The 26,951-nt window shown below is 37.6% G+C and overlaps 2 protein-coding genes across 3 annotated transcripts in view; both read left to right on the top strand.

Annotated features, from left to right (window-relative positions):
- On the top strand, positions 1-24,132 carry psme4a (proteasome activator subunit 4a). 2 transcript variants are annotated; one of them, XM_059565949.1, is made up of 48 exons: positions 1-512; positions 1,984-2,124; positions 2,799-2,915; positions 3,213-3,269; positions 4,624-4,668; positions 5,742-5,891; positions 6,007-6,070; positions 6,155-6,229; positions 6,381-6,503; positions 6,599-6,691; positions 7,686-7,951; positions 8,151-8,337; positions 8,459-8,548; positions 8,630-8,694; positions 8,774-8,924; positions 9,418-9,516; positions 9,611-9,680; positions 9,763-9,830; positions 10,566-10,781; positions 11,815-11,972; positions 12,229-12,324; positions 12,439-12,494; positions 12,582-12,638; positions 12,753-12,808; positions 12,925-13,023; positions 13,104-13,166; positions 13,541-13,636; positions 13,726-13,857; positions 14,000-14,209; positions 14,476-14,612; positions 14,747-14,800; positions 14,897-15,026; positions 15,134-15,242; positions 15,352-15,505; positions 15,862-15,931; positions 17,107-17,232; positions 17,349-17,501; positions 17,576-17,680; positions 17,929-18,020; positions 18,166-18,297; positions 18,418-18,626; positions 18,705-18,790; positions 18,872-19,000; positions 19,099-19,254; positions 21,179-21,341; positions 22,052-22,185; positions 22,480-22,614; positions 22,968-24,132. In XM_059565949.1, exons 1-47 carry the CDS (start codon positions 262-264, stop codon positions 22,612-22,614), a joined length of 5,625 nt encoding a protein of 1,874 aa, XP_059421932.1. In that variant the 5' UTR covers positions 1-261; the 3' UTR covers positions 22,968-24,132. The 2 variants fall into 2 exon arrangements, with proteins under 2 accessions (XP_059421932.1, XP_059421933.1); XM_059565950.1 differs by lacking the exon at positions 3,213-3,269.
- A 1,019-nt stretch (positions 24,133-25,151) lies between these two features.
- Positions 25,152-26,951, top strand: part of gpr75 (G protein-coupled receptor 75) — a 2,860-nt gene continuing 1,060 nt past the window's right edge. Inside the window, exons 1-2 of the mRNA XM_059565483.1 lie at positions 25,152-25,374; positions 25,926-26,951. The exon at positions 25,926-26,951 is cut by the window's right edge and continues 1,060 nt beyond it. Of these exons, the coding sequence (XP_059421466.1) occupies positions 26,039-26,951 (913 nt within the window). The 5' untranslated portion in view covers positions 25,152-25,374; positions 25,926-26,038. The remainder of the gene's footprint in view (positions 25,375-25,925) is intronic.

Raw genomic sequence — 26,951 nt, 5'->3', positions numbered from 1 at the left:
CTGGTTACGGCTGAATGGAAACGGATACATGGAGAGCTCGTAATATAGAAATACGATGCTTGACAGCAAGCGGGTCTGCTTAAAAGAGGTCATCATTATCCTAGAGAGTTCAGAAACGACAAGAGCGATGACAGTGCGCGTCTTCCAACAAGAAAATACCTCGACTGTGTAATGTTTTTGACATTTATAGTGGTTTTATAATTTGCAATTTAATTCTCATACCATCTCAGAAGCTCATCACTGTTTGGAATATTTTTGTTCATGACTGTCTCTAATATAATCGAAGTGGAGGAGCCACATTTGGGGGACTGTAATATGAAAAAAGAAGCAACTGAATATTTAGGGTTTGTTCCGCAAAAAGATATTGTTTACAACGAACTTTTGCCTTACAAGGACAAACTAGACGAAGAGTCCAAAGCATTTTTGGCACAGATCAAAGGAAACCTCGGCAGAGCCGTCCAACTTAGAGAGATATGGCCAGGTGTCTTGTTTTGGACGAGGAAACTTTCCACGTATGTATTTAAAGAGGCATTAACTCATCAAACAGGACCCATCCGGGTAGTTTCGTCTGCCAACGAAATTAAATTATGGGGTTGTTCCTAGAATGTCTATGATTTTTAATCATGAATACATTCTCTTAATCTCTTAAAGTGATGTTCCTAGGCAGCTCGGTTTATAGAGTCACAGGAACACTGAATGGCCCCTTTGTATTAAGGAGGATAAAGCAGACTACGGTAAAAATATCTCCAGTGCGTTTTAAATAGAGCGCTAATCGAGAGTGCGCGCTGACTGCTGTTGCGCGTGCGTAGTCACTCGTTTGGTTTCACTTGCGTCATTCAAACAAATCTTGCAGAATGTTCAGTTGGAACCCTTTGAAGAGTAACGTTACGTGTGTGCTATTTTAACCGCGTAAAATCCATATTAGCTTACTCGTTTTGTTTTTCTTCTTTTTTCTAGATTAACCCACTGTTGACGTACAATTTGGCAACATTATATTTTGCTATACATTTTACTGATATTGAGTTATTGGGTTGAGTCTTCTTCATTGCGGTGAAAGTAAGCAATGGACTGGTGTTTAACAAGCCAAATATTTTGTCAGCGATTGCAAAATGACTTGGTTATGTTTTCGCCCCTCAATGCTATTTTAAGAGCACAACAAGCACAAACGGTCGCTGATGTCAGACTACGTGTGACTATGACATGCAATTGCTACTCATCTGTAAACAGTAAACATGCACGGAAAAAATGTCTTCAATGTTATCCAAGATATTTGCTTAAACCAACTTCACTAAATGTATTAATGAATCCTCTTTTGATGTAGCCTCTTTAGATGGTCTGTTTAAAAAAAAAAAAATTCTAAGGCCAAAATGCAAGCTATGCCCATGTTTGGAGATGTCCCAGTGGTTGTGTTGGGACTTGTCTCTGTGTGTCCTTGGGTGTTTAGGACATGGCTTTTTTTATCACTGCAATTCCAGTGAACACAAAACCCACTTGGTAAGCCATTGGAATTGCCAGCCCAAGCACGGAAACTATGATATCCATGTCTGACCTAAATTATTTGATTGTGTCAGGTTAACCATTAGTCAAAATACTTTTCATTGGAAAGAAAGCTTTGACAGCTTGACCTAAATCTTCTAATTAAAGTGATTTACTTGGGTATCACATGTTGCTTTTATGTCTCCACTTTTCAACACGAAGCAACTGAAAACACATCCAAATTTAAATGTGTTCTTCTTTTTCTTGGTTTTATTCATAGATGCACATTGTTGATGCCGTGATCTAACATAACTACACTAATCAGACAGAAAGGAATGATTTGGAAGTCCAGGGTCTGAACTATAACACTGTCAGTTCTATAATTGGCAACTGCCAATCTATTTCATACCATACAACTCACCTGTTAATATTGGATGGAGACAATATAGTTTAAATAAAGTGTTAAACTTTAATACAAAAAAAAAACACTGAGTTCTTGTCCTTCAGATATCTGCAACTGTATGGAAGGAAGTTTAGCAAAGAGGACCATGTGCTCTTTGTCAAGCTGCTGTATGAGCTGGTCACCATCCCCAAATTGGAGATCAGTATGATGCAGAGCTTCGCCCGTCTCCTCATCACCCTGCTCAAGTAAGATGGACTTCCTACATGCCCTCCATTTAGTCACATGATGATGACGACATCAACACTGGAAGCACAAAGATGATGTCACTAGTGTAGGGCATTTCTGTAGTACTTTGCAAACTCTTTAGCACTGCTGAAAAGATTGAAATTCTTCAAGGTCATTAGATTTCATTTATTTAAATAACACAGTTGTAACACATAATTATTATTAGTTTTATGGAATATAATAGGTCATATATATATATATATGTGTGTGTGTGTGTGTGTGTGTGTGTGTGTGTGTGTGTGTGTGTGTGTGTGTGTGTGTGTGTGTATGCATATTATTTTATTAATATGTTTGTGAAAATTTTTGACACATGACTAGAGGCTTAGAAGTCCCTAACAAATATACAAAATCATACACTGAAGCTAGTTATATTAGTTTCTAGAAAAAGTAACTTGCCTTGCCGATTAAGAATGATATATAAATTAATATTATAATATCATATTGTACCTTTATTTTAGTTTTTTGTTCAGTTGTTTTTTGCATTGCAATTAACTGTTTTTTTTAGGAGAAGCCAATCTAAAATTAAGATAATACAATAATGAAATAATAAAAAAGAAACTGCAATTTGTTTATGTAGATATGTATTAATCGGTTCTTCACATCATCATCTCATTTAAATTATTTTGTCTTACAGGAAGAAGGAGCTGCTTTCAAGAGAGGACTTAGAATTGCCTTGGCGGCCACTTTATGAGTTGCAGGACAGGATCCTGTACTCAAAGACAGAGCACCTCGGCCTGAACTGGTTTCCCAGGTACATTCATATCCCATCAGAAACATTATAAAAAGTGATTTTTTTTTTCAACAATATTTTAAAAATACATGTTAAAAAACACTGTTTCTAAAGCGATCCATTTTGCTTAATCACTTTTGCATATCTACTCAATAAATCATATAGTTACCCTCATAACTTTCATCCCAGCTTCTTATTTTGAAGACTGTCACTCTTAATGCTGGAAATCTGCACACATCTTAGAACTGGTGCTGATGTTGAGCATAGTAGACAGGAAGTGCTGAGTGAGCCTGTCTTTTTTTCTCCTCTCATGTTCAGTTCTCTGCGGCCACACTCTTCCTCTAAACACATAATTGTTAAACTTGCACAGAGGTGGTAAGAACTCTATGTTAATATTTTAAAGTGCACTTTTAAATGTTTCACTGGATTTTATTTGTCTCAGTTGTGTTTGACTTTATTTAACTTAAATTCGGTTGCTGTGGATGCATGATATTTTTGTTTATTAGGCACTGCTGATGCACAACATCATTCATTACATGATTAGGTGAATTTTGCACTGTCGGCATATTTTAGTTTCTGTTGAAATACTTGTTATGCAAAAATGGATCATTGTCTAACTTTGCTGCTAATATGAATTTTCTATCTTGGGTATACTTTTAGGCATTTACTATCCTGTATTACTTAAATAATAGACAATAGCAAACATTAAAAAAAAGTAACTAGATCTGTTGCTGCTGCCTTTTTACAATTTTTTGTAACCGCATAATGCTGCTGGCCATTTATGTAATTTAGATGTTCTGAAATCTGTGTAAGGAAATAATAGTAATATTAAAATACAATTAATATTATCTATAGATTTGATATAAAACATAGTATTAAAAATGTAAAATTTAAAATTACTGAGTGCACTTTTGCCCAATAAGATGCATGTCACATTGCACAAAAAAAGTACTGACACCCCGTCACAGGCTGTTGGACTCACATTTTGAAAACCAATGTTGTGCTGCTCTCACATCATTCAATAACACTCTGTTGCTCTCAGTTGTAATGCCCCAGCAAACACCTTGTATTGTACATAGTTTCTGAGTGTTGAGTGTTCCATGCTCATTAATACAGATATCTGATACTTCAGTTTCCTTCTTGGCTCCTGCTACCCAGTCATTCCACACTGATGGATTCTTTCCTCTGTATGAGTGCACAGGTTAAAGATAACTTTGTCCCGTTTCAAAAAAAGGTTGTCCGGTTCAGAGGCCCCGTCTGGGTGTCACATATCTGCAGTTTTTTGGTGACACTGACCTTGTTTACATTTGTTTAGCTGTGTGGTTTAGATGCATATGTGTGTTTGATGGATTTCATGCAAGTGATGAATGTGATTTGGTGATGTAATTGAAGATCAGAAATTAATTTCTACTTCAGATGCACAGGATAAAGGGTTTGATAAAACTTTAAAAGAGCTGGACTGACCAGCTTTTCAGCAGCATATAGGTCACAGATGGACCATCAGCGCCTGATATGTCCATCAGTTCACAGCAAAGCTGTGTTCAAATAAAATAAACCCCCAAAGTGGTTCCGCTACCACTGGCTTCATCGCTGCCTGTTTGAGTTTATAACATGATGCATGAGCGGGTCTTAGAACACTAGTGTGTTGTCTTGGTCATTGTTTGCATGGAATTAGAATGTGCTGTCGTATCCAGTGTTGGCCACTTTCAAGTTTCTCTTGCATTTGCAGCTCAGTGGAAGCAATTCTGAAGGCTTTAATCAAGAATTGCAGACCGTAAGTACTTACTTGCATATCTTCTTTTTCTTATTCCAGACATACACTACCAAGCAGGTAGCTTATTCCAGACATACACTACCAAGGTTATGGGTCAAAACGATATTTGTAACAAATAATATTTTTTTTCTGCAATGATGTATTAAATTGATCACAAATGACAGAAAAGAATTAAAACGTAAAAAAAAACAACAACAACAAAAACATGTACATTTATGTTGATAGAAAGTTTTCTGCTTTATTTTCCAGGCAGGTTAATCAAAGTTCAGTAAAAGATTTGGACACACTTGACTAAATATGTATAGTTTTGATTATCTTTCAAAAAATCTTAAAAGTTTAAAATTAGCTTTTGGATGAGTGGGTGTTTTTGATTGCTACTTCTCATATATTTGACAGGTAGTGTAGATATAAACTGTGCCCTAATAGATCCTTAGTTTCTCCCTTGGTTGTTAATCCTGTTTAATGCTCTTTTAATTTGGTTTTGTGGGAGTCTGCCAGGATCAGTGCTATCCCTTTATCAACAGGAGGTCAACAAGGACATCATATCCATACAGTTTTTTTTTTTTTACATTTTAATTGAAATAGAAAGAGAAAAATTTATGCTTGCCTTGTTTCCACTTAAACACAGAAGAGACTCTATGGAAGTTATTTAGGGTGAGGTGAAGCTGCATGTTCAAAGTTCCTCTCAGCTCATCTACAGTAGGATTAAAGAAAAAGTTATCATGTCAGTGGTCAGAGAAGTCCATGCCTTCAGTCTGTACAGATAACACACTGTTTGCAGGTTGCTCATAGACAGGCCAATGGTCGACAGGAAATGGTCGACAGGAAGTGCCGCATGGTGTGTGTCAGGATTCCTGATGTGACTTATAGACTGTAATCCTTTACTAAAGCACTTTAACCAGTTATCCAGTTAATAAGAATTTACTTTTACTGCATACACTTTACCATGACATTTAAATGGCACATGTCAAAGTTTTAGTGTTGTCATATCTGTGCATAATGCTTGAGATCAGATATCAGCAACAGCGCTTCACAAAATTGTTCTCTGTGTGTCTTTGTATGAATGCATGCAGATATTTCCCAGAATCAGCCACACAGGAGATGCTTGAAGAGTGGAGGCCTCTGATGTGCCCATTTGACGTTACCATGCAGAAGGCAATGGGATATTTTGAGCTCTTCCTGCCCACCACTCTCCCTCCAGAGCTCCATGATAAGGGCTTTAAGTGAGCGCTGCCTGAAATTTACGACACATTTTCAGTCTGCTTTCACTTGCACAATCCGTCCTATTAGTCTGGAAATTGGTGTGTATAAAGTATTTTGGTTTGTGTGTTTCCACAGACTTTGGTTTGATGAGTTGATAAGCCTGTGGGTATCAGTGCAGAACCTTCCAAATTGGGAAGTGGTAAGTATAGTTGCCTCACTATCGAATTTTAACTCACTTCAGTAATCCATTACATTAGAATTAACCTGATTTTGTCTGTTTCAGAATCTTGTCAGCCTTTTTGCAAGACTGGCAAATGACAACATTGGTTATATAGACTGGGACCCTTATATACCCAAGGTGAGATATTCACATTACTGCCACCTTAGAGAGACATTGCTTGAAAAGTTTCTTGTTTAAATGATTTTCCTTGGCTGTTTTGAACACACAATAAGCCATAGCTGGTTCGGTATTGCTGATTATACAGTTTGTATTCTGTCTCTGTTTTCAGATTTTCACTAGGATCTTACGGAGTCTTAATCTTCCTGTAGGGTCCAGTCAGATGCTGGTTTCCAGATATCTGACAAATGCCTATGACATCAGTCATGTGGTCATCTGGATTTCTGCTTTGCTGGTAAAATGAAGCACATACGCTTTTAATTGCTATTGAAATGCCATCAAGGATCAAAACCATCAGGATATGATGTAATGCATTTACTTTATATTTAGGGAGGGCCCAGCAAGCAGACTCAGACCCAGCTCAGTGGCCTTTTCAACAGTATCGCCTCGTTTTTCCACCCTTCTAACCACGGCCGCTGGCTGGTGAGTTACTGGTGGAAATTTCTGATTCTGCAATTTAGTATAAATAAAAATATGATACAAAATGCAAAATATCAAAATATATAAAGCATAAGTCATATACTATTTATAAAGAATAACAAATAAGTTATTGTTTTAAAATAAGCCATAACCAAAAAATGAACAAGGCTTTTTAAGAGCTTGCAGCTGTGTCCATTTAAAACACACAGCTGCTATCAACAATGCATGCCATTCTTTTCTAGAAACTTCTCCTCATAGACCACAGGACAGTTTGTCTTTCCAGGGATGCATGTTTGCTTTGAATGAGGGAGGCATCTAGTTCTTAGTTTCAAATGTCACAGTAAACCCAACACAGTTGTCCTTTTATTGTAACCACATTGTTGCGATATTACTTTGTTTTTCCCTTTGAGCTGTTGATGAGATTGTGTGCATTCTGTGGAACATCTGATTTGTTTTCAGAAGCTTACTGAAAGTGTTCTTCCTTTGATGCAAATGAATTGTATGGTTTGCGGTGACCATCATAGGGTACCAAACGTTTTATTGCAGGAAAGAATATGTCAAAGGCCACCATGCTCACTCATCAGAAGTTGAAGTTAATATTCATCCCTTTGATCAAATGGCAACTGTAGTGCAATTTTGACATTAAAAGCTCAATAGAACTAACATTACATTTAATCCATGTTTGCTTTATTTATTTAGGCTTCAATGACACCTTTATCTAAATACATCTCGTAATTACAGACCCATTACAGATGTGTGTGCTAGATAAGTCTTAAGTTTGTTCATTCAATCTGTTTCACAGTTGTAATAGTAATATCATTATGGTCAGAGCTCCATTTCAAGTCCATTTCCCCCTTTTCTCCCTAATAATTCCTTCTCTTCTTCATTGAACTACCTAATAATGGGGGGGGGGGATTTTTACATTATTTGATTTATTATATTTTATTTTCATTTCTTTATTTATAAAAGTGTTTTGTGTTGCTCCATCCATCCCTAGATGAAACTCATGAAGCTCGTTCAGCGATTACCTGCTAGCGTTGTGAAACGTCTGCATCGAGAACGTTACCGGACACCAACGTGGCTGACTCCTGTTCCCGAGAGCCACCTTCTCAGTGAGCAGGACATCACAGACTTTGTAGAAAGTATGAAGCAGCCCGTCCTGCTGGCGATGTTTAGCAAAACTGGCAGCCTGGATGCTGCCCAGGCCCTGCAAAACCTTGCCCTGCTCAGACCTGAGCTAGTCATTCCTCCAGTGCTGGAGAAGTAAGTGTGTTTGTTTGTTTATGTACAGTCTAATATATTTTGAGGGAACCATTTTAAGAGTACAATCATTTCATAGATGTTTTGTAGAATTCAACTTGTTAACAAACCCTGAATAGTTTAGAAAAGAGACGACAAATTGATGATGGGCTGGACATTATCACATAAAAAGCATTTTCTCCTGTTCTTCATCTCATTTAAGGACATATCCTGCCATGGAGACCCTCACTGAGCCTCACCAGCTGACCGCCACTCTAAGCTGTATGATCGGTGTGGCACGGAGCCTTGTGGCCGGGGGCCAGAGGTTTCCAGAGGGTCCCACACACATGCTGCCTCTCCTCATGAGGGCTCTGCCTGGGGTCGACCCCAATGACTTCAGCAAGTGCATGGTGAGAGTCTCTTCAAGACAGATGTTGGTTATTGATGATGAAAACTGGTAAACTATAAATGTAATTGTGTGTGTATATATATAAATTGTAAAAAAATATACAGTAAGTGTGTTTTTTTTAGGTAACATTCCAATTTTTAGGGACTTTTGTTACTCTTGTGCCATTGGTGGACTGTTCAGCTGCTGTTCAGACAAGAAATGACCTCACACAGGTGAAACATCCTCCTGTCATTAGGATCTTTTTACATCTCATAATTCATGTGCAATTTTTTCATTTTATGTTTTTTGTGTAGGTGGAAAAAGAGTTGTGTTCAGCCTCAGCAGAGTTTGAGGATTTTGTTCTTCAGTTTATTGATAGGTACAGAACTGTCTTTTTATACTGTACATGTGTATTTCTTTCTGGATCCTCGTTCTCCCTCTCATGTTTGTGTATTTAGGTGCTTTGCACTGATTGACACGAGTACACTAGAACAGACCTGGGAGGAGATGGAGACAGAGAAAATGACTCATCTGGAGAGTCTGGTGGAGCTGGGCCTGTCCTCCACATTCAGCACTATCCTCACGCAATGCTCTATGGAAATATTCCAGGTCATTATAAACACACTCTCTGTACCCACGGAGTTAAACCTAGTCATAACATATACTACCACTCAAAAGTTTGGGGTTGGTAAGATTTTCTGAAATGTTTTTTCACCAAATCTCTTATGCTAACCAAGGCTGCATTTCTATGATTTAAAAAAAAACAGTAATATTGGGAAATATTATTTATTTAATTGTTTAATTTATACTTTGTGGTGGCAAAACTGAGTTTTCATCAGCCATTGCTCCAGTCTGCAGTGTCACATGATCCATGAAACATATTTGTCTAGTTGCTTTGGTAAAATGTTAAGTAAAAAAAAAACACTTTTAACATTTCTTAATGTCTTCATTGTCACTTTTGAACAAAGTAATGTATCCTTGCTGAATAAAAGTTTGATTTATTTTAAAAATGAAAATCTTACAGACCCTAAACTTACGAACGGAAGTGTATAGTGCTTTAACTATGTTATGATATTTGAACATATTTCCTTCATTTTTATAGGTGGCTCTGGAAAAAGTCTTTAACTTTGCCACTAGAAATATTTTTGAGACTCACGTGGCTGGACGGATGGTGGCGAACATGTGCCGAGCTGCAACCAAGGTCGGTGTCCTGAGTTCAACTCACTGACTCCCACAGCTGATGGTGTTTCTCAAACCTTCTGGCTGACCAATTTAAATGATTATTCCCCTTTCAGTGTCACCCTGCAGTGGCTCTGAAACTCTTTTTGCCCCACTGCTGTAATGCCATTTTAAAAATCTCAGCCTGTAAGTTCCGCCTGCATGTAATGTGTCAGTGATATTGCTACATGTGTTGTGAGTTTCCTGTTAACATATCATGTGTTCTCAGATGAAGACGTATTTAATGAAGAGGAGCTAGATAAAGAGCTGATGTGGAACCTCCTGCTGTTGTCTGAGGTCAGCACTGGATTGGTCAATGTGTAGATATCTTGCTAGCTTGCTCTAGAAAGGTAGAAATTTAAACTGATTCTGGAAATCAGTATATTTGGAAATGCAAAAATCTTAATCTAGCGATCTATAAGTGAACATGTCTATCTAGAAATATAGAACTTTTGAAATGTATATGTAGAAATCAAACTCTAGAAATATAGAAATCTAAATGTAAAACTTTGGAATTTCAACTTTACACACTTTACACTTTAATTGAGAATTTTTCATGCTTTTAAAAGAGTTCTCCTATGCTTATCAATCCTACATTTATTTGATTAAAAATAAAGTTAAACAGTAAAGTCCTTTTTTTCTGTGATTGCAAAACTGAATTTGCAGCAACTCCAGTCTTTTGTGTCACATGATCTTTCAGAAATCGTTCTAATATGCTGACTTTGTGCTTAGGAAACATTCCTTTTTATTATCACTGTTAAAAACAGTTATGACGCTTTATCATTTTTAAAAGAAAAACTTTTTTCAGCTTTGCTTTAAAATATCTTGCTGGCCCCAGACTTTGAGTGGTAGTATATATCTGTAATTGAAGAAAATAAAAGTTTATAAATAAAAAAAAAAGATATTTAGAACTCTTTAAATCTAAAACTTGACTTTAGAATCTATAACTACAAATCTATTTCTATCTGGAATCCTGTTACTATAAGCATATCTAGATATTTTTATAATAACAGTCCTTGTCTCTGGCTGTAGGTGAGCCGTGTGGATGGTGAACAACTGTTACTGTACAGGTCTCAGCTGGTGCAGATTCTTCAGTTAACTCTGCACCTGAAATGTAAGCAGGGCTACAATCTGGCCTGTAAGCTGCTCTATCACACCCTGCGCTCCATGTCCCTCATCTATCCCAGAGAGTACTGCAGCACGCCCGGAGGGGTCCAGCAGCATACTGATACATACCTTCCAATTAAGGTCAGCCTCAAGTGGAAAATGAGGTGCCTGATTTGCCACTACCCCTCTCATTGTGACACGAGACTCAACTCTGCTAAGAATAAATCTGAAATATGATGCCATAATCCTGAAGATTCCACATAACCAAGGATCCATTTGAAAACAGTTGTTGACATACTGTACAGGACAGAGCTGTTTGATGTGAAAAGCATAACCATGGCCAGTTAGTTTTGTGCTTAAATGAGTTTGATGAGAAATGCCTGTCTTCAGTTGACATCTAAACTCAGAGATATCGTTGAGATCTCTTTTGAAACTCTGGATAAGAGGTCTTTTTTCTCTGGAGAAAAAAATTTGAGAACTATATTTAAAAAAAACTCAACTACTCCCAATTTAAAAGAATTTCTTTGGGTTAATTATTTCTGTTACAAAGTGACAAATGTTGTATTTTAAGTTTGATATTAATTAGTGGATATAAATATGATATAAATTAGTAAATACTCATATTAAATGAAAATTATAATATAATATGATCGGTGTTAAAGTATAGTAATAAAAAATATCCAAAATGTTTAAATTCACTACAGCAGTGTGAATGGGAAGTTCCCACTATACATATGTGTTTGCTCCTGTGACTGGGCTTTACTTTTATCCCATCAAATGTTTCTAAAGAGGAAGAGATGAGAAGATTGAGTAAATGAATGGATTAGTGGAGTTCCGTCACCGTCTCTAGCATTGGTTAACCTGAGCACCTTTTCTCAGACAAACAGATGTTCTCAGAAAATCAAAACTACTCCCCTTTTTTTTCTAAATTTATGAAAACAAATCCATGAAACTTCTTTTATAATGTTTTTTATTTTAAGGTCTTAAAGAAAAGTGCATCAAGAAAAGATAAAGATGATTTTAGAAATTACACCAGTTATCATCAGTCTACTTAATTGCACAAAACATTGGTCAATATTGTCTTTTTTATGTTATGTTTTTTTGTGAAAAAGAAAAAAACTACATTATTGAGGCTGATGTTCCACTAGTTGTCTCTGTCTCCTCTCTGGATCAGGACTGGGGTCGGCCTGGAGACCTGTTGAACCTGAGCATCCAATGGCACGTGCCCAGCACAGAAGGGAAAGAGTTTGTTTTTTACTTGCTGGATCTATTGTTAAAACCTGAACTCCAGCGTCTGCAGAAACACACACAGGGAGAACAGGACATCAGCAGGTCAGCCACAGGATACGGTAACATGTAATCTGTTTGAACTCATTTGTAACCCCACAGCCCCATCAGTATGTTCCAGTTCATCAACATCAAACCAGAAATGTGTTCATACTTTTTTTTTTTTTTTTTTAAAGGGACTTAATGTGTTTTTTGTTTTTTGATGGACACATTTTAATTAATGCATTAATACAAACAAGTACAATTCAGAAAAACAGATGAGAGAAAGAATAATTTGCCAATGAGTTTTGTGTCTTTTTAGGGATGATGTTCTACAGAGTCTGTCCATTGTTCACAACTGCCTTCTGGGAGCAACCAGCCTTCTGCCTCCACTGAATGGAGAACCTGTGCCAGAGAAGTGAGTGTGACACACACACTCAATATAGTGCACTTACACAGGCAGATTATAGCACTATATTTTAATACATATTCATTTAATAATATTGTAACCTTGCAATGCCTTTCACTTCAGGATAAACAGTATGATTCAGCTATGCGAGACAAACGTGTACACTGGAGTAGACTATGGTGAGTAATTTCCTTGTGTTTAAAACCAGTGCTAGAGCTATACTGATTAATAAATTAGTTGCTTGCTTATTATTGATTATATTTCAGACCTGTCTGGAGAGAACTACAGAGAGGACATCTGTAAGGTGATTAGACCTCTACTTCGTAAGTTACTCTAGTCCTGTTCTAGATTTAAACTTTAAATTTTAATACAACATTTTTTTTTTTTTTTTACATCAGTAGATCTGTCTTTCAACTCTATGATGTTTATCCATACAGACCACACTCTAGAGCACTCAGAGGATGACATCAAATCCCTCTTCTCAATTATAAAGGTGAACTGCAACACTGTCAGGTTTTTGTCTGTCAGGTTTATGTGCATGTGATATTTACAGTACTGTATCGGTGATAAGCAGTGGTATGACTGACAAATGGTGTTTTTTCTTTGTAGATCATCAACGACCTGCTCCACTTTAAAGGCTCACACAAACATGAGTTTGACTCGCGTTGGAAAAGTTTCAATCTCATTAAGAAGTCCATGGAGAACAAGGTTAGACACATATTTAATATCTGTTACCAATCTCTTTATTTGACGTGTAGTTGACTGACACTCTCTCTTCTTCTCTCCAGCTTCATGGTAGTAAACAGCACATTAGGGCTCTACTCATAGACAGAGTCATGTTGCAACATGAGGTAACTCATAAGAATTATAATAATAATAATAATATTAATTACATTTTACAGAGCATTTGGGTGAATCTCAAAACCTGACAGAACTATTTTATTAATTTTTTTCATTTTATTTTATCGATTTATTTATTCCTGCATTCTAATAATACATCCTTTAATAAATTGCATAAAGAAAATGAATACATTGTGAAAATGTGTCACGAAAGCTATTGAAAAAATGTTACTCAAACTATTTTGGTTTTAGGGTAAAATTATTATTTTCATGAGATGGGTTAGGGATTATAATCCTGAAACAAGAATGCATATTCTGGGGCTCTTCAGCATGTTTTGTTAGGATTTCAGTAGTTCTGAGTGTGTTTTGTGCCTGTGTGTTTCAGTTAAGAAATCTGACCATGGAAGGATGTTGCTACAGGAGTGTTCATCAGGACTTGATAAATGACCTGCTTAGACTGTCCACCAGCAGGTACAGTCAGGTATGACAAGGCCATATACACAAACGTACAAATGTATTCACACATAAAAAGCAATGAATACATCATTAACAGTCCCTGTTTTACCTCAGGTGAGGAGTAAAGCTCAGAACGTGCTGTTCACAGCAATGGGAAACTACAGCTTGTGCTGCAGAGACGTCATCCCTGCAGTGCTGGAGTATCTGGACCCAAACCGTACTGACGTCACCCAGCAGCAATTCAAAGTAGGTCTTACACAGTTCGGGATAAATATACACTGAAAGAAACTTAAGGATCTTTCTCTTCCTATTGATCATTCTGACATATGACAAGCTTTTGAAAATTGAGTAGGGTCATATTTTGTCTGTCTTTTTTACTCTTCTCCAGGGTGCCTTGTACTGTCTGTTAGGGAACCACTCTGGGATCTGTCTTGCTAACCTGCAGTACTGGGACTGCATTGCTCTCACATGGCCTGCCATTGTGCGTTCTGGTATGAGCCCCTCAATGTCTCTAGAGAAGTCTTCAGTCGTCCGGCTCTTTGATGATCTGGCTGACAGAATCCACCGCCAGTACGAGACCATTGGAATTGACTTTTCTGTGAGTTCAGCTAACAGTAGCCTAAATGAGGGAGAAACATCAACTAAACATCAGAAAAAATGACACCCTTCAGCTTTAAGTAAACCGAAAGCCTTGGTTCATAATGTAAAGTATGGACATGATATAGTATGAAGTGAAAATTATTTTTGTTGACATCGCACACCAGTTTCTTTTTTTTTTCTATGTTAACTGCAGCAGTAACAAAAGTAAAGGTATTTTTACTGTGACATTTGTCTTTACACTGTTCTTTTTTGTTTCATATTCAGATTCCGGAGAGCTGTGTAGAAGTTGCTCTAAAATTGATGAAATCCAGTAACCCAGAACCGACTCCATGTGCCGCATCTGAACAGGAGGAAGTGGAGGGAAGAAAGAGAGAGGAACAGAAAAACAAAGACGCAGTGCAGTAAGTAAATAAATAAATTAAATTAAAAAACTACATACAAATATGCTTTCCGATTTAAATTCCATTATGCAGTGGATATACACAAACATTTAGTCATGTTTTTTTTTGTTTTTTTTTTATCAATCCTATAACAGGAAGTACAAGAAGCTAGTGATGGATCTTTTGGACAGCCTTTATGACGTAAACTTGTACGTCTACTCATTGTGTCTGGTTAGACTGCACAGCAAATGTCTGAATGGTAAAGTAATGGAAATTCATTGGTCTTATGCTTGTTTATTTGGCAGGCCCTGGAAGTTTGAGCAGATAGCTATCGGCTTCCTCTCTCTGATGCTGAGAGATGACCACCCTTTGCCTTCCTCTGCAGTCCTCTTTTTCGTTGAGAGCCTGAACCACGACTCGCTCTTAGTTCGCAATGTGTGTTTGTGTGTGCATTCTGTCACAATTATACTTATAAACATATGTGCGAAAGGAAAGTTGCACAAAAAGACACTTCATTCTGGCGTCTGCTGTTGATTTTTTAGGGTGCAATATCAGCAGTGAGTGGCATTCTAAAGCAGCTCAAGAGACCTCACAAGAAAGTGGGAGTGAATCCCTACGACATATCTGAGCTCAAAACATTGCTGCAGTCATGTGAGAACACCAACTTTACAGTAATAAATGACTATGTGGTCTCAGTAAATGGACACATATCAAAGAATATCTGAGATTTGTGTAATATTTCTTCCTGTTCTTCATGTAGCTGGTGGTAAAGCTCTAAGCTCTCTGTTGGTGGGAGACAGGCCTGATAACCAGTGGCTGCAGTATGACAGCAGCAGGTTGCCACGCTCCCAGCAGGACTGGAATGAATGCTGCTTCATTGAGAAAACCCACTGGGGTTATTCCACATGGCCACGGTACACATGCTTAAAAACATGATTTGTGCACCATATTAAATGTCTTCTAAAGCCATACAAGGAATGCAGAGAACATTATACAAGGAAAAGGAAAACCCTTTCAGCATTATAGAAGATATCTTTTGAACTTTATATGCATCAAAGAAAACTGGACAAAATATATATATCACAAAAATGTTAAGTAGCATAACTGTTCTCAACAATGATATTAACAAAAAATGATTATGTGTTAGGATTGTGACACTAAAGACTAGAGTAACGGCTGCTGAAAATCAAACTTTTGAACAACAGTGTATATTTAGCATTTGATTGACAATCAATTCAAAATTAGTTTTATTTTATGTTTTTTTTTTTAGGACGCTGATGCTCTATGCCCCTCTTGAGGAACAGCCCAAACAGGGCAAAACAAGAGAAGAGATGAATGAAGTACGTAAATATTCAAACTAGGGGTGCACCGAAATTTCGGCCGCCGAAAAGTTTCGGCCGAAATGGCATTATCGGTTTCGGGCCGAAATAAAAAAAAAACAGCCGAAAACGTAAACCGAAAATGAATGTCACCCGCCCCTCCCATCCGTGAGCAAGCGCTTAGGTTTCACTCACGGTCGAGCTGTTATCACGCGTCTGCCTATCAAAGATTAAGCATGTCAAAGGGCTGTCACAATCAAAAAAAGCTTGTCACAAAAGCTGCACAATCGATCGGACCAACCAACACAAGTTTCGAAAACGAAAACAGGGAATCGATTTTAACGGCCTTCTCTCGGAGCGCGTCCTGCTCGTCACTATACGCTCGCAGCGAACGCGCGTCACACAGCAACTGCAGGTTCTGACACACACACACACACACACACAGAGAGAGAGAGCCTATTAGTGCATAATATCAATGTAGTCTTCAGTAATGTTTTTCATTGATGTTATGGCAGTCCACATTGCTGACTTGTGCGCGTCTCAAGCGCCCTCTTTACGTTCGCCCTAATGCCTGTTTAGTTGTCGGTGGATTTGCCTATATTTGGCGTTGAAAAACGGATCAACGCCAAATATAGGCAATTTACTAACGATTCAATGAACACTTTGCCTATGTCTCAAAAATCGAACAGGATTTTTTTTCCACAAAAGTGACAGCCCTATAGGAGAGGACACCAAAGTTGCAATATGTAACATTTGTTCTGCAAAAATCTCCAAAATTTTGGATTTTTTTGCACAATTTTTAAAAAACTATTTTATTTGATGTAACATAAAACTTGAAGCATAATTATTATTTATATTTATTGTAAAAAATATTTTATGTTTTGTTATGTAACTGTTAATAAAAGTTTGATTATTATATTGTGATTTTTCAATTCAGATCCATTAAATCCAAGCAATATATATATATACATTTTTAAAAGAAGCCATTTTCGGCTTCAGTTTCGGTTTTCGGCCAAGTGCATCCTAAATTTTCGGTTTCGGTTTGGGCGCAGAATTTTCATTTCGGTGCATCACTAAACCAAAGGACATCTAAAGCCAACCACTTCAGAACAATATTTTTTATTCTGTTTTTTTATTTCAATCTGGTTTTTGTCTTGATTGCTTAGGTTTGTTCATGCATGTTTTCTGTGTTGTAGAGTGAACAGATCATATATGATCATTTCTCAGACCAGCAGTTCATAGATCAGTTCATCCAGTATTTGTCGCTGGAGGACAGAAAGGGGAAAGATCAATTCAGCCCACGACGATTTTGCCTCTTTAAGGTGAGAGTCTTTAGCTTCTGCGGTCTGTTTCTCAAAACCATGTCTGAAACCCAGTCAATAAACCAAAAATCAACAAATATGGACCGCTTCATAAATATCATCTTGTGTGGTCAAAGGGTCTTTTTCGGAACTTTGATGATGCCTTCCTGCCTCTGCTGAAGCCTCATATGGAGCGTCTGGTTGCAGATTCCCATGAGAGCCCCCAGCGCTGTGTGGCGGAGATCATCTCTGGACTCATCAGGGGCTCCAAACACTGGAGCTACAGCAAGGTATCAGCACACATGCATAAAATATAGGTGCAGTACAACCAAGTTAAGTTCAAGTTTGTATGTGTTTATTACAGGTGGAAAAACTGTGGGCTCTGCTGTGTCCACTCCTCCGTAAAGCTCTTTCCAATATCACCATTGAGACATATGCGGACTGGGGCACCTGTATCGCCACTGCCTGCGTAAGGACACCTTTGTCACTCTTTTTAGAGCACAAAATCATCTTTAAGTAAGATTGTAGATCTGTATGCCTCATATTGAGTTTTTGCACAAATAATTTTTCTTTCAAGTCTTTCAAAAGCATTTTTTAAAAATCTTACAGACCTAAAAACTTTTAAACAGCGCATTCTATTAGAATTCTATTAGACCAGTATATTCTTTAATATGATCCCAAAAATATTCCTTGTGTACAAATATATGTATTGTACAGGAGAGCCGAGACCCACGAAAGCTGCACTGGCTGTTTGAAATGCTGATGGAATCTCCGGTCACAGGAGAAGGAGGCTCATTTGTGGATGCCTGGTATGACGTCACTACCACACACTTCCTTTTTTAAAAGCTGAATGTACTTAATGGATTAAAAAGTGGAAATGCTGAATGGGACTTCTTTATATTTCAAGTCTAAGTTTGGATTTAAATTGGATGCCATATCTTGTCTCTTTTTCAGCCGTCTGTATGTGCTGCAGGGAGGGCTTGCTCAGCAGGAATGGAGAGTTCCAGAGTTGCTTCACAGGTTACTACAGTACCTAGAACCCAAACTCACTCAGGTCTACAAGAATGTACGTGAACGCATCGGCAGGTATGTACTTGAATGCAAAAATCAAGTCAACATTATATGCATTTTCTTTTCAAAGTCATTGTTTGCTTTTGTCTCAGCAACTGCCATTCATTCTTTCTCTCTTCTTGGCCTGTCTCTCAGTGTGCTCACCTACATCTTCATGATCGATGTAAACCTGCCACACACTCAGCCCACCGCATCTCCGCGCATCGCAGAGTTCACAGAGCGTGTGCTGGCCAGGCTCAAGCCTTTAACGGAGGGCGAGGAAGAGATCCAGAACCACGTTGTAGAGGAGAACACAGAGGGAGATCAAGATGAGAGGAAACAAGCCATCAAATTACTCAAAACTGGTGTGTAGTTTGTGTGTGAATGTGATTGTTTGAGTGTGCGGAAGTGGTATTTTAAAAATAATCTTGTATTTGTGATAGTGTTGAAGTGGTTGATGACCAGTGTTGGACGGTCCTTCTCTTCTGTGGTCCCAGAACAGCTTCGTCTCCTCCCTCTACTCTTTAAAGTGAGTCCCAAAATTGTCTGTAATTTAGTTAACTGTCTACAAGTCTTGTACTTTTAAGCCTGTCTGTCTCTCTCTTTCTAGATTGCTCCTGTGGAGAATGACGACAGCTATGATGAGATGAAGAGAGATGCTAAGACATGTCTGTCTCTTATGTCCCAGGGACTGCTGTACTCTGAGCAGATCCCACAAGTCCTCAATGCACTTGAGGAGGTGACTTTCCAATGCCCATAATGTGCACACACACACACATTAAATATGCTTTTGAATATGAGGGTTTAATGTGTAATCTGACCAGCAGTTTGTTACAGATTTCGAGGAGCAGCTCATGGCACGCACGTTACACGGTTCTCACATACCTGCAGATCATGGTTTTCTACAATCTTTTCACTTTCCTCAGTGATGCCAAGGCTGTCAGTGACGTGAGAGCGCTAGTACTGCGCCTGCTGGAGGATGAACAACTTGAGGTGTGTGAATAAACTTGAACACTGATATATACACATGTATAAAGGTATGTTTCACAGTTTCTGAGGACTAGTGGTGTCTCTGGCTCTTTATTTCTATGGGGCACAACCAATCATCTACCATGCCTAATATGAGAGTACAGACTTGCCTAGTAATTTTATACTGCGTATTATAAATTAGTTGTGTTCTACAATCAATTAAAATTCAAAAATTAAATGGATGAACTTTGTGAAAAGCATTTTAACTATGACATCCAGTCAGCAGAGAATTGGAATAAAATGAATGACCAACTCACCAATGAAGGCTTCATTCATCTTGACAGCATAGTGAGAGAGTGGACATTTTTTGGCAGTTGGAATACTTTTAAAAGTTTCTCTCATATGAAGTAATGCAATTTAACCTTGTTAACATAAATTGGCATTTCACATTTGTACTTATTTCAAAAGTGGTATATATTAATTTAATCAGATTTTTTAATGTAATTACAGTATTTTACCCTATTTTTACAGGTTTGACATCACATTAACAACTTACATTTGATAAAATATTACACTTCTGTAGTTAATGTATTTTTATACATATATATATATATATATATATATATATATATATATATATATATATATATATATATATTCCATATTGTTGGCCCTTATTATGCGTAGCAGAAATGCACATATAATGATTTCATAATGTGTGCAGGTATTTGCAGATTTAAGACATTTTTCACTTGAATTAAGCCTAATTACTGTTCAAGATTATATATCTTCAGTATATCTAAATTTATGCGTGTGTTTTAGAATAATCACTAAGGTTAAATGTGTTCCGTTCTGTCTTTTCAATGATGTAGCATTCTCTTGTTTTCCTTTGCTCTCTCTCTCTCTCTCTCTCTCTCTCACACACACACATGCTCTCTATCCTTCGATCCCTCTTACTGTTACCATAGCAACTCCTAGCTGCAGCAATATTCTGTTTCCATGGTGATAGATATTCAAATTTTCAGAGAGGAGAGGACAGCAAACAGAGAGAGAAGAGGCTAAAGGGGGAAAAGAATAGGGTTATGAGTTGAAGAAAACTACACCCTTTAATTGAACCTATTAAATAAAAGCACTCTGGATTCCATGATGCATACGATTCGACCCTCTGTAATGTGATGCAGACATTCGGTTGATTAGTACTAGCCAATCACAATGTGACAGTGACTGTTTCAAGGTTAAAGATCAGAGCACACAGGCCAAGATCACAAGAGTTTGAAGTGTCAAAACTATAGCCATTGTTTCCTTGTCAGCAAGGACATGCACAGAGAATTGCTATTGCTGAGTCAGCTTTTATGGCTGTTTATTTGGAATATCTCTGGATTTTTTTGCCTAATTACACAGGGCTTCTTTGAGACTAGTTTACAGTGGCCCAGTAGTACACAAAAACAAGTCGCAACACAACAAAATTAGCACAACACAATGGAAACAAGCTGCAACACAGCAAAATTAGCACAACACAATGAAATTAGTCCTATGTGTTGTGTTGTTAAGATTTTGTTGTGTTATGCACTACTGGACCACCATACCGGTTAGATGACTAGTTGTTCACGCTAGTTGTTTAGCACATCAGTGCTAATAAACTCTAACTTTGCTTATTCGCCCATTTCTACCTGACTGTAGTCCTGCTCTGGAACATGGTATTTTGTTCTGTGATGCAGATTGCACTGTTCTGCTATGTTACATACATTTGCAACACTTCTTGTATTCTTCTGCTTTAAAGAAAAGTTGTGACACAAAAGACCCCGTCTGTCCCTGCTCTGCACTTCCCACGCTTTAGATAACTGAAAAGAGAAACTGTCTGAACAGATATTAGCCTGAACTGTAACACTCTTCTGTAATGATCTTTCTTTCCTTCTCTCTATCTGTCACTCTTTCTTCATGTTTTTAGGTGAGGGAGATGGCCGCCACCACTATAAGTGGATTCCTGCAGTGTAATTTTCTCAGCATTGATGAAACCATGCAGGCCCATTTTGAGGCCCTGAGCAAAACCTGTCTGCCCAAGCGCAAGAGGAGAGAGCTGTGCTCAGTGGTGGACACGATCCCTTCTGCTGGTAATGATCACACAGACATATATACAGTACATACACTAAGTCTGGGCTCAGCAATTTAAAAAAGAAAATGCTTTTGGATGCAGTCTCTCTACACTTACCAAAAATACAGTAAAAACAGTAATACTGCAAAATACATTTACTATTTAAAATAATTGTTTTGTATTTGAATATATTTTAAAATATTTATTTCTGTGATGGCAAAGCTTAATATTCAGAAGCCAATACTCCAGTCTTCAGTGTCAAGTGATCCTTCAGAAATCATCAAGAATGCTCAGGAAACATTTGATTAATCTATGAATGCTTTTAAGCTATAAAGTTTAAATTATTCGAGTAGAGATATTATAGAATTTATTAATTATCAATGTTGTTCAATATAAAGTATTTGTAATCCAGTACTGGATATTTAATTGTGCATGTTCATTTTTCCTACGTTTTACATTTAAATTACTTTTGTAGTCTAATGCTTAAAGTTCATCTTGAAAACAGAGTAATTTTTAGCAAATCACACACGTTTTTCATTTAACATCATGACTTTGGTCAATTAGATTTCAGATGTTAATTGTTATTTTATATGATTTTATATCTAGTTTGAATTCAAATAAACTTTGGCTGTTTTAATCACTTGGATTTATTTACCTGAGTTCACCCTAGATATATTTATATACCTTAAATAACTCTACTTGAATTTTTCATTTTTGTGGTGTGTATAGACCTGGTGCGGCGACATGCAGGTGTATTGGGTCTGAGTGCCTGCATCCTGTCCAGCCCGTATGATGTGCCCACCTGGATGCCCCAGATCCTAATGGACCTGAGTGCCCACCTAAACGACACACAGCCTATAGAGGTACAGCTATTTCTCCTTTCCAGCTGTTAGCTGGAGAGAATGGGGGTTGATTGGGAATGATCAGCTGATTGCAGTCTGCAGGGGGCCAGGATTTGACTGAGCAAAGATGAAAGGTTTAAACATTTCTGGAAGTTGAACATTACTCATGCAACTGCATTTGGAAGATAATGTATGGATGGCAAAGGTAGACCAGCAACTGCAATACTGAGAATACTAGCTAAACTGAGAGCCAGTTACTTTAAATGAGTGACTCACAAGATGTTTTAGATAAATATATATTTGTTGGTTCTCTAGATGACTGTGAAGAAAACCCTGTCGGATTTCCGTCGCACTCATCATGATAACTGGCAGGAACACAAGCAGAAGTTCACAGATGACCAGCTGCTTGTGCTCACAGATCTGCTGGTCTCCCCCTGTTACTACGCTTAGGTCTGTTATAAACACAAACACACAGGCTCTTTTCCAAAACCTAGTAAGCTGATTTGCTTTCTGATGCCTTCTAAGGCAGCATCCTAATTTAAATGAAATTACTGATTTGGAACGATTTATATATTGTAGGCAGCAACTCTGTACATCAAAAATAGTAATACTATGGTACAACACATACTATACCACACATATTGGGTAAAACAGTTGATTTTTATAGACTTATTTCATCATTAAATAATTTTTTGAGTCATTCATCCACTTTGATAAATTTTGATACCATATATGATATAAGTTTTCTTATTCATGTTTTATTTTCAGACTCTTCTTATGATCATTTCTTTTCTGTTTTTCAGAATGATGTCACTGTCTGGTGAAGGGAAATGACAAAGCTAACTGAAACCTGAATTTTTGTTTGCTCTGAATGTCTGGGATTGTTTGTAGAGGACAGAAAATTAAATAATCGCATTTAATGTAGCAATAGATGCAATCATCTAGTTGTGAGATAACTAGAATATTTTACTTGTTTTTTTATTTTTTTTGAATACACTTAATATTTAAGGGGAACTTTATTACAGGTATCGCTGAGCTGCATCTACAATGGTCTTGTATAGATTTCAGTTTCCGCTTGTTTGAGTGCAGTATGGATTGTTAAAGCCCAATATGAAGCAGTTTTCTGCACTGCTTGCTCTGCATTTATAGTAATACTAGCATTTTACAGTTTTAGCAGTAATCTGTTTGAAATGTGTGCACGTTATGTTGATAAATGTTACATGTGTGTGTATGAGGTAAAAGTACCAATACCCTTTTCTTTTCTTCTTCTTTTTGAAGTAGCACTGTAAATTTCCTCCTGCCTCATAGAGACAGTGTGCATTTTGAACAGTTATGTAAGCCTACATAAATGAAAGAGTGTAAGATTATATCATTTGGTGATGCTATTCTTCAGTTGTCATGCCAATACAGCTGAACTAAACTAAAAATTCAGTATAATCAGAATGTTACAAAATAGTAGTCCATGAGATTTAAAACTCCTCCCTCCTGCACTTCATGCATCTTTTTTTCTATTAGTATTTTTGCAGTCAATAAATGTTTACCATTTATTAATTTATTTAATTGAAATTTTTAGTCTGTCCTTTGCATTTAGTTTAGTGTTTGCCGTTTTTGCTTCAAGCCTGGTGTTCTCATCTCCAGCTTTTTAAAGGAACTGTCAGCAAATGTGGAGACAGTGTCATTGAGACTTGACGTTAGCAAGCATTGCTGAACCTATTAGTAGCAACAGTCGTAGATCATACATTAATGCCGTGGTTTGTTGGCAAGATTACATTTTAAGTATAATTCACGCTGTGTCAAAACCATGTCATTAGCCAATGTGTAGTTCAACTTTGGTTGGTAAACTAGAACACAGTTATGCTGTAATGCTATGCTAATGCTTGACTGACTGATTACTTTTTTCCCTTGATATTCCTTTTACAAATATTTAACAAAAGTCAACAGATGTTTGTAATAAAGTGTGACAAATCATGGAGGTAAAGTCTTTTTTGTGCTACTCCCATGTTGATATATATATATATATATATATATATATATATATATATATATATATATATATATATATATATATATATATATATATATATATATATATATATATATTAACACACACAAACCCAAAATTTGTGTATGTATTGTAATTGTGCATGTGTGTCTGCTCTTATTTAATTGAAAAATTATTACAATTAATGTTAAATATATAATACATCACATAATGTGCACAATATTGTAAAATTATATGTATTATATTTAGTGGGGAAAAAATTATGTAGATTTTATATAAACATTATATATAGATATATATTTTCCATTGTATTTTAGTTCACTATATATATATACAGTGCAGACCAAAAGTTTGGACACACCTTCTCATTCAAATAGTTTTCTTTATTTTCATGACTATGAAAATTGTAGAGTCACACTGAAGGCATCAAGGGCTATTTGACCAAGAAGGAGAGTGATGGGGTGCTGCGCCAGATGACCTGGCCTCCACAGTCACCGGACCTGAACCCAATCGAGATGGTTTAGGGGCGAGCTGGACCGCAGACAGAAGGCAAAAGGGCCAACAAGTGCTAAGCATCTCGGGGAACTCCTTCAAGACTGTTGGAAGACCATTTCAGGTGACTACCTCTTGAAGCTCATCAAGAGAACGCCAAGAGTGTGCAAAGCAGTAATCAAAGCAAAAGGTGGCTACTTTAAAGAACCTAGAATATGACATATTTTCAGTTGTTTCACACTTTTTTGTTATGTATATAATTCCATATATAATTCCACATGTGTTAATTCATAGTTTTGATGCCTTCAGTGTGAATCTACAATTTTCATAGTCATGAAAATAAAGAAAACTCTTTGAATGAGAAGGTGTGTCCAAACTTTTGGTCTGTACTGTATATATATATATATTTTTATAATATAATTTTACAATATTGTGCACATTATGTGATGTATTATATGTATTCAATTAGACTGTTTGTGCTTCCTTAGTGAGCATCCTATGTTCACGGGCACGCGCTTTCTGTCCATTCACGGGTTCTGATTCCAGTGAGGCGCGCCCACTCTCCTGCGCATTAAATTCACTCTGTTTTTCATTCTTATCTTTTGCTGTGATACTCTTTCTCTAACTAGGATGATTGTAACGTTTATATACTTTGGAAATTCGTACAAATGTGGAAAACACGGCGTCGTAAAAAAGGCACACATAGGGAATCCATGGTAAGAAAATCATATTTTTTCGGCAAGTGGAGAAAGAATGCCGCATGGTTATGTGCATTATAGGCGACTGTGTGAACAGACTGAACGATTTATTATATATTTACTGGACTTTTGTTTGAACGATGCATGCAATTTATTGTATATGTTCTTTCAAAGATGGGGGCTTGGATGCATTTTTGACACGATTGGCGAATCGGCGCACATTCACCTGCAGTAATATTCTTAATAGAGGTTAACGAATAAGAAAAGCCTTCAGATATTATGCAGATTGTTGCTGGCACGTTTGATCTTAATCGATAGACTTGTGGATGACGGGAGCGCGCACGGATGATATAAGATACATAGTCATCCTGATGCTCTGTGCTTTTAAAGAAATTGTAAATAATTTGTGCACCAAGTGATAATATAACATGAAACGAATCCTTGAAATGGTTAAAAAAGACCTTTAGGTCTTGCTTATTTGTGTTAAAATATTGTGTTACAGTCATCATAGGCAAAGCTTCATATTGTCTGTTACTAATCAATATTTCTTATCCCTTGTGTCCTTGCAGCAATCCATAGGGTCTACCATGAACCATGTGCACAATGGGATCATTAGCTCACTCTTGGGTGACCTAAAGGCAAAATGGGCAACACTCTGAGGCTGTGACCACTTTGCATACCCATGTGTACCATGAACAGCACTGCCTGGCCTTTGGACCTGGCTGAGTTTGCGAAACCTCTGAGCTTTAACAGCTCCCAGAGCCAGTCTGCTTCGGTGAGCGGCTGGGCCTTAATCCACACAGCTACCCTCGCCTCCTGCTCCCTTCTGTTGGTCCTCATCTTTTGTCTCGGTTCTTATGGAAACTTGGTGGTCTTCTTATCCTTCTTCGACCCAGCGTTCCGCAAGTTCCGCACCTACTTCGACTTCATGATCCTCAACCTGTCCTTCTGTGACCTGTTCATTTGCTGTGTCACCGCACCCATGTTTGCACTGGTGCTCTTTCTAGACACTGGAGACACTAGCGGTGGTGTGTCCAAGGGTTTCTGCTTTGCCTTTCACCTCACCAGCTCGGGCTTCATCATTATGTCCCTCGAAACAGTAGCTGTGATTGCCCTTCATCGGCTCCGCATGGTCCTGGGTCAGCAGCCCAACCGTACTGCTTCGTTCCCCTGTACTCTGGCCCTCACGGCACTATTATGGACCACCAGTTTCACGCTGGCGGCATTGGTCACATTACGAGCGTATCCCAGGAGCTCTGGACCTTGCCTGCCTCACTTTGGTCTTACCGGAAACAAGGCCAAAGTTATATTGTACGTATACATTGCGGACTTTGCTTTCTGTGTAGGTGTTGTGTCCATCTCATACCTCATGATCGCTCAGGCGTTGAGGAAGAACGCTCAGGTTCGGAAGTGTCCCATCATCACGGTGGATGCGACACGTCCACCTGTTTCTCATCCGCCGCTCATTGCCGCAGGTTTCGAGGGCATGCAGTGTACAGTGCAGGTGCCCTCGCTGTACCGCAACCAGACCTACAACAAGCTCCAACATGTCCAAACACACTCCTTCGCCAGGAGAATGAACCAGCCCCTTGTGC

This window comes from Carassius carassius, chromosome 14 (genome assembly GCF_963082965.1).
Source record: "Carassius carassius chromosome 14, fCarCar2.1, whole genome shotgun sequence".
In the NCBI taxonomy this organism is placed as follows: domain Eukaryota; kingdom Metazoa; phylum Chordata; class Actinopteri; order Cypriniformes; family Cyprinidae; genus Carassius; species Carassius carassius.
This window is presented reverse-complemented; position numbering and strand designations above follow the sequence as displayed.